At 38.6% G+C, this 8,530-nt stretch overlaps 1 protein-coding gene across 2 annotated transcripts in view; it reads right to left on the bottom strand.

Annotated features, from left to right (window-relative positions):
• The window catches only part of LOC107552710 (uncharacterized), a 16,470-nt gene extending 8,693 nt beyond the window's left edge, over nucleotides 1–7,777 (bottom strand). Inside the window, exons 1-2 of one of the 2 annotated variants that reach the window (XM_016234673.1) lie at nucleotides 6,535–7,777; nucleotides 2,663–3,334 (exon numbers count right to left, since the gene is read on the bottom strand). In XM_016234673.1, coding sequence (XP_016090159.1) covers nucleotides 2,813–3,334; nucleotides 6,535–7,245 — 1,233 coding nt within the window. In that variant the 5' untranslated portion in view covers nucleotides 7,246–7,777 and the 3' untranslated portion in view covers nucleotides 2,663–2,812. The remainder of the gene's footprint in view (nucleotides 1–2,662; nucleotides 3,335–6,534) is intronic. The other variant, XM_016234672.1, reaches the window with a different exon arrangement.
• Between the last annotated feature and the right edge of the window lie 753 nt (nucleotides 7,778–8,530).

The raw sequence follows: 8,530 nt of genomic DNA, 5'->3' as shown, positions 1-8,530 counted from the left end.
TGATTTTGAAACGTGCAGTGCTCATGTTTATTCAACGAAGTCAAACGCCACAAATAAATCAATGTATGGGAAACACTGGTAATGTATATCGAAATATCGGAAATGTGTTTAAAAATCATATCACCGTTATTGAAAAAAATTATATCGTGATACATATTGATATTGAATTATTGTCCAGCCCTAGTTGTAGGTAAATTAGATATCCAGTGAGTGGTGCTAAAAGCGCGTTCAGTTTTTTTTTTTTCTGATACAGATGAGCGTAAATCTGGCAATGCTGTTTATTTGTACTTAAATGAAATGTCCAATGAGTAGCACTAAAAGTGCATGCAGTTTTCTCCAGAATACATGAACGTGAATCTGGCTATGTTTTATTACATTGTTTCACATTTTATTACGTTGTACATAAATTAAGTCTCTGGAGAGAGATGCTAGGTCAATGCTGTATCGCATCTGTAAATAACGTACAACCTACTCTTAACCTTATACTAAATCCTAACCAATAGATTTAACAAAAGCAAAAGTGCAATTAAAATGCATTTGCATGGTATTTTAGCTTGCTTCTACAAGTCTTTGAGCATTTCTTTTGACTTGTTTTTCACTGGAATCGTACCTCATACCAGGTGAGCTACTGAGCAAGTTTACTCTGAAAAGATGCATATAAATCTGATTTTTTTTAATGCAAACATCAAAATATATTAGTTTACAAATCATGCACTATGGTAAAAGTGTTTTGAGCTCATAACATTATAAAAGGTAATTTGGAACTGCACAAAAATAAGTCTTTATTAATTGGTAATCTGCCCCTGTATTAATTAATTTGTGTGAAAAGGCATAAATGTTGTTAGTGATTTTATTGCCACTAGTGTTACTTTCAGATGGAAACTGCAGTGAATTGTATGTATAGCTATCTTTTTCCAGTGAGGTTGCATATTTAGGGATGATAATATCATAGAGACTTGTGGGTGGGCCCTTTTGAGCCTGTAAGCATCCACCCAGAAAACACCCTAGCAACCACAAAGCAATGCCCTGGCAACCGCCGGTTTTACACAGGCAAGCACCTCTCAAGTTTTCTTCAGGACATGTATAAATCCAGTTAATTTAATTGATGGACGTTGTAATATTATCTGCATTTTGTCTACAGCAGTGTAAGATGACTTTCCAAGAAATCCCAGCATTAAAGTCGCGTGTTTGAACTTTTAACGTGCCTCGACATCAACCAATGAAGGACCGATATAATCAGCCGTGGATAGAAGTTTCATTTATAGAATGTTTATCAAACATTCCTGATTGTATTCTGAAATCCTGTGTGATAAAGCAACAAAGAACTGCACGGTTATTCCAAAGTCATGTTCAGCCTCCGATCTGAGATGCGGGAACGGCTTTTGAATCGCACAGCGTTCAACACCATTGCTCTGACTGCGGGGCAAACAAGAGCTCGCCATAATCTGAGGAAACAAGTGCAGCATATTGACACTATGTTAGCCTGCGGAACAGATGGAAGACATCTTTCATGACGCATAGTTAGCCTTGTTACCACTGAGTCATTGTGTAGACTGTCTTCATCACAAATGGCTTGGTCTCTATTTCTAAGGAAATGATTCAATGCCGGCAGACCCCACCATGCCTTTCTTTTCTGGGAAATAATAACTAAGAAAAAACACATGGCGATGGTGTCTGTTGTAATAGAGAGTGAGTTTTTTTTCTGAAAGGCACATGGATGTGGTACATGTTTCAGCACTTTGGGGAAATAAACCCATCGGAAATTGCTCTTTTAAAGCTCAGAGTCATCTCCTGATATGATAATAGTTAACAGCATGTATAAAATAAATGTAAATAGCAGCTCATTACATTGGTATTGGGAGAATTTAATGAGAAATTATCAAACAGATCTCTGATATCTTTGCTAATATGAGCACCGTTTTAGACGTTTTTGAGATCTCTTCTGAAACTCTTTAGGAGACATGAGATTTTTCTTAAGAAGCTGAAAAGCAGACATTTTCATTTGCGCAATATTTAATCTTGTTCTAATCTAGGAGAAACAGTTGAGATAATACATAGGCTAAATGTAAATAAATACAATGATGAGAAAATACACTACTGTTCCAATGTTTAGGGTCAGTACATTTTTTTAAATTAATACTTATTTAGCAAGGATACATTAAATTGATCAAAAGCAATAAGGTATGACCGATATGACAATAATGGCATATGTAATGTCACAAAATATAAAAATCCTAAAAAAAAGTGAAGCAGCACAACTATTTTCAACATTGATAATAATCAGAAATATTTCTAGAGCAGCAAATGAGCATATTAAAATGATTTCTGAAGGATCATGTGACACTGAAGACTAGAGTAATGATGCTGACAATTCAGCTTTACATCAAAGATATAAATTACATTTTGAAATATTTTCACATAGAAAACAGCTATTTTAAATTGTAAAAATATTTCACAATATTACTGTTTTTACTGACAAATTAATCAAATATATGCATCCTTGGTGAGCAGAAGAGACTTCTTTCTTTACCCCAAACTTTTGAACGGTAGTGTATAAATACCTGATAATTTGAGTTTAGAAGTGCAGATACACACATGCATGAACATAAACACAGCAAGCACATGCTGACCATTTGTCTAAGGACATGTAGTGTCCACTTACCCTGAGTTTCGTCACCAAGAAGCATTTGGATGAGTTACTTGGTAAACGATTAAGCATGTGTGCGATGTATCTATGAGTATGTGTGATGTGTTTGCGTATGTTGTCCTCTTTACTGATGATTGGGTTTCTGTGAAAGTGAGTTTTGTATCCTTACACTACGGTGGAGGAGAGGGTCTTATGTTTTCCAGGATAGGGGGGTGTCCTCATCTTCACCTGTCCGTTCTGAGGGTAAGGTGGAGGCCGTTGGGTTTTATTTGAGTTAGTGCACACTGCTGGAGCTACAGGTGGTCTGTGGTTTTCCAGTTGGCCTTTCCTTGCTGTTCGATGAGGTAGGCAGTTTCCATTGGCTGTCCTTTGAGTCTCTGAGCTCTGTTTCACAACTCGTTTGCCTTTATCCTCAGCAGTAACAGATCGTTGCTCAGGAGGGGATGGATTTGTGCAGTTTGTCATCGGTGAAGGACTGTTAATGTGAACAAAATCCACAGTGACAGGGCTGTGAGCGAGAGAGGAATTGGAAGTGGACATGTCCTCTTCGCTGTTTGAATTGTGGATCAATGCCACAACACCAGTTCGACTGCTTTTGGTTGCATCTTGGGAGAGTCCATTGGATGGACTTGGTTCGTCTTCACCAAGGTCAATATTGGACGTCAGAATGTCAATCTGTTGGACGACCTTCACAGACAGAAAAAAATAAAAATTCTGTCATTATTTACACACCCTAATGTCATTCTAAACTTTATTGCTTTAAACCGCCTAGAGATAGAGATGCACCGATCAATCGGCCAGGGATCGGAATCGGCCGATTTTCCTCATGATCGGCCCGGATCAGTGATCGGTCGGTCAGTCTCACTTCTTTCCACAATCCGCGCTCAGTCTCAAACAGCTTGTGAGCCACAAAAAAAGCAAAATGAGTGGCTAACTGCGCTAAAACGTTCAAATACATACCAAATTATGTCAAATTCCCATCTTGGCGAGTATCCAGTTAAACACAGTCAGTTTTGGAACGTTAAATAGTTGAGAAAGAGAACGCCTGTTGTGTAACAGTATATTGGGTCCGTGAATAAACTGGATGTGTTATTTTACATTTGATTACTTTCATTTCTGTAGTATTTCTTACCTGAATAAAAACTTACTTAACCTGAAAAACTTAGTTTCATAGATCTCTTTATTCTATTGCATTTATTTGTGCTGTTGTTTGACATTTTTTTTATTTGTTCTTATTTTATTACTTTTTACTTGTTTTTATGAAAATAAAACTTTGCGTTGAAGAAAAGTAGATTTTTGTTTGTATATGCTGTCAATTATAGTTCTTGGAAAGAAAATCGGAATCGGCAAAAATCGGTATCGGCAGATCACACTAATGAAAAATCGGAAATCGGAATCGGCCAAGAAAATTGCAATCGATGCATCTCTAGTGGTCAACCTCTAAAAAGGAGTCCTGCAGTAATTTTTGTAAACAGTTCACTGGAATTCTTCCTTTCTGCCATTGCATTCTCATACTCAAATATGATGGATCAAAATGTGTCGCGCCATGTTTGGCGCCAATGGTTTTTGCGATCATATTGAGTTAACCAAAACTAAATGAAGCATTTTTGTAAACTGAAACTAAACTAAGGTATGTTTTCATGCTTCCACCCAAAAATCATTTCAGTTTTTGATGCACAGTATTATTATAATACTTGAAACCTTAAGAAACCCCTGTTCTTTAAACATGAAGGCAAGATTTTCAGCAAGTAATGAGTGTGATTTGAATGAATGAATATGAATTGTATGGGGGAAAAGCAGCATGAATATTCTGTAGAACATTTTTGTGTTCCACAAAAAAAGAAAGTCATGTGGGTTTAGAACAGCATGATGGTGGGCATATATTTTTATATACTGTGTATATTATATACATATATATTTTATTACAGTATATTTTAACTTTTTTCTTAAAGGTAAACTGTGCAATCTTCACTAACAGCACAACTTGTTGAGAAATATAATGACTGCTTTCCAAACAGCTTTCCCAGACACTTCTACCTAAAGCTGTCTGTCATTAATCAACAATAGTCCCGCCCCTAAACTCTCGTCATTGGCTGAGTCAGAAGTTGACATGTCAAACCACTCATATCAATGTTTTAAAAGCATCACAGTGTTTCAAACTACCAATGACTGACTAATAGTGACTCTGAACATTAAACTGACCCACCAAAAACTAGCACTGAAGTTTTTTCTAAACATGTCCTCACAGGTCATCATCAGGTTAATATAGCATAAAAATACATTTTTTGGCATCCTTCACTGTGATGCATTAATCTACTGACTTTATTTCCTGCTGCAGTCATTTACATCTAATGGGAGTCTTGATGCATCCATTGAAACGTATCTAAATAATTCAATTAATGTCTTGCGTTCTGCACAGTCCATTATTGCTAATGTCAGTCTGCACATATTGAGCTATCTTTAGGTATTGATTTTAAGATTCTGTTCTCTTATAACAAGCCTTTGTGATGGACTTAACTGACGGTCTCTTCCCTTCCAGAAAATACAATATTCCTCTTCACAATAAAGCTTCCAATGGAGTATTTCCAGCCATGAATATAATTGAGAGTGTGTTTCTGGCAGATGTGTATTTTGATTTCTGAAGGCTTTCAGATGATGTTTTCAGAATATATTCATCACAAAGATGTTTGCTAAGAACACAGAAATTATATTTCCACTGGCTAAACAGAATGAAGTTTTGATCTTATCCAGTCTCAGTGCTTATTAAAATCCCATCTCAAATATGCTGAACCCCAAATCAGTGACAAATCTCATTATATGAATGTTTACTATATATGAATGCATGAAGAGAAATAGTAGTCTGTCACTCACAGTGTTTCACTTGGCCATTTGTCGTTCCAAACCAGTATGACTTCTGTGAAACAAGATATTCTGAGAAATGTCTCAGTTTTTTGTACTGTATAAGTCAGTGTGGTCCAATCAATGTTATTTGGAAACCAACTTTCCTCAAAATGTCTTCTTATATATTCCACTGAAGAAACAAAGTCATACAGGTTTGGAATGACATGAGGGTGAGTAAATTATAGATATTTTATTTATTTATTTATTTTTAATTTATTTATTGATACTTCATTCAATTCCTTTAAGAAAAGTAGTTCAGTGTGTGATTTTTTTTCTAACCGCATTTGAGAAAATGATGACAGACGTTTAATTTTTGGGTGAACTCTCCTTTTAAGAAAAGTTTTCATGCATTCATGAGTAAATGACTGAATTTTCATTTTTGGGCGAACTATTCCTTTTTATTCCCAAAATAGTACAATTTCTGTGCTTTCCTCATGCATTCATGAGTAAATGATGACCATATTTTCATTTTTGGATGAACTATCCCTCTATGGAAAAAACTGTCAAATTTCTAAGATTTTTTATGCATTCAAGAATAAATGATAGCATAATTTCCAATTCAGGGTGAACTATCCCTTTTAGAAAAATAACCTTTCTGAATTTTCTTCATGCATTCATGAGTAAATTGTGACAATTTAAATTTTTGGCTAGATAAACCCTTTAAGAAAAATCATCAAATTTCGGTTTTCTTCGTGCACTCTCGTGTAAGTGATGACAGATTTTTTTCAATTTCAGGGTGAACTATCCCTTTAAGAAAAAGCAGTCAAATATCTAAGTTTGTTATGCATACAAGAGTAAATGATAATAGAACTTTCATTTTCAGTATAGTATCATTTAAGAAAATTCTAATTTCTGTGCTTTCCTCGTGCATTCATGAGTAAATGTTGACAGAATTTTCATTTTGGCTGGACTATCCTTTTAAAACTTTCAAGACCCAATTTTTGATCTTGCAACATCACTCCATCTATTTATTATTCTATCCTCACCTCTTTCATTTCCAACTGGACCTGTTTGAGACCACCCAGCACTTCCTCGAGCTCCGTGACCACTTGTTTGATCTGTTCCCGTACTGTTCCCTGGCTCTTCCTCTGCTTGCCTTGTTTCTCCAGACCCTCGTCCCCCCGAGACGTCCTTACTTCCCGCTGCGATCCGTTCACCTGCAGCCCGTTCCCGAGTGCCCTGGAGCGGCCCAGCTTACTTGAGGGCACCTCGGTTGGGAAAAAACCCACCTGATTAGAGTTCGGCCCGTTACAGTGTGATTGTCTGCCAGTCTTGGGTCGCTCCTCGTGATGCCGGAACGACACACGTCTCCTTTCGCAATGTCTGTTATATTCAGGCTGATGAACGTTGTCCCATTCCTGAACGTAGGATGAGTAGCACTGGTGACCTCTGACCTTCAAAACATGGTCGCCGTTGAAGGGATGCAACAACTCTGGGTAAAACCACCGCTGGACACATCCGCACTCCCGCCAGATCTCCCGAACGCATGGCGAGTCCCACCTGTAGCACGGGTGCCGGATCTCTACGGCATTAACCGGAGATGCTCCAGTCCTCTCCGCTCGCTCCATCCCCAACTCCTTTGGGAACGGGGCTACTCCAGACTCCATACGCAGACATGATCCGTCTGCGGGGCCCGGTGCGCGTCGCAAGCAAACTTGGCAGTAAGGCGTCGGGAATCTCAAATCCTCCGAGTGCATTCCAGTCCGAAAGGCGACTTAGAAAACAACTGGTTCTCTCTCCACCCAGGCCATCCACAGCGTCTGTTTTTCTCATCTGCGTCTCCTCTCATTCACTGCGTTTGTCTCTCCCTCTCTAACTTTTCGCTCACCTCCCCCTTCCTTCCTTCCTTCCTTCCTTCCTCCTTTTTCTAACTTACTCTTGTTTTCCCACTTTTCCCTCTCATTGCCCTTTCTCCAACGGTGGGCCTCTTTTCTTTCCCTCCCTCTTTTTTTTCTCCAACTCTGAAGTCTTACTTCAGCATTTCACCTCTTTCTTCACCTACCCACTGCGTAAAAATTCCCCAGCTCAACCGTTCCCAAACTCCAAACACTTCCTTCCTACACCTTCCCCGTCTCTCTCTCCCGGGGTTGGGGCTCGTAAAGCGTTGACAGACGCAGTGGCTCCCGATCTTTCCCTCAGATCTTGCCACTCGGCAATTAAACACAGCCAGGATTCCACGCCGCCTGAGATGGGGTGGAGAGAGAGAGAGAGAGAGACAGGAGGAGGTGGGGTTTCGGACGTTGCTGAAGCAGACAGGATCTAACATGAGCCAGATACTGAGAGAGAGAAAGGTGGGGAGGGGAATGAGAAAGAGAGAGAGAGAGACGCTCGGCCCCAGAAAAGGGGATTTTCGGCATAACTCGATTCCCACAAGCCCACGTGAGTTGGAGAAATGAGTGCGCGTTTACCGTCCCATTTGTTTATGTGAGTCAGCTGAGATACTGGCACTGTTTGTCATGATTCACGTCTTGTGACACGTTTAATGAACAACACACCACATGCTGTTTATAGATCGCTCACATTTCGCCAAATTACACTAGTTTATTTGGAGGTAAACACTTTCGGTTTTAGTTTTCCACTGGAAAGAGGAACCGCAAATGACACCTCCTTTATTACGGTCATTCTCACAGGCGGCAACTGAGAGAAAACCAAGTTTGGTGGATGTCTCCTGCTTCTCAGATGTTTCTCATGAGAGAAAATGCACACATGTAAACCTCTAGAGGTTTAAGAGAGATCTCAAGAAATGTCTCAAACTGTGCTGAGACGCCCATAACCAAATGCATTGGTGATATTTGTTTGATTGTTTGTTGATTTGTGCCTTGTGACAAGTTGAATGCAGGGTTATTATATTTAACTAAAACTAAAACCATAATTTTTTTTAACTTGAAATAAAGTAAATGTTAACTACGACAAAATAAAATATAGGGTACAATGGGGCTAAAGACGCCTTTGATATTATTTTAATCTAAACCACTAGATAGC

The sequence above is a fragment of the Sinocyclocheilus grahami genome, unplaced genomic scaffold, assembly GCF_001515645.1.
Source record: "Sinocyclocheilus grahami isolate Dianchi unplaced genomic scaffold, SAMN03320097.WGS_v1.1 scaffold456.1, whole genome shotgun sequence".
NCBI lineage: Eukaryota > Metazoa > Chordata > Actinopteri > Cypriniformes > Cyprinidae > Sinocyclocheilus > Sinocyclocheilus grahami.
Note: the sequence above shows the minus strand (reverse complement) of the source record. Positions and strands in the feature narration are given on the sequence as shown.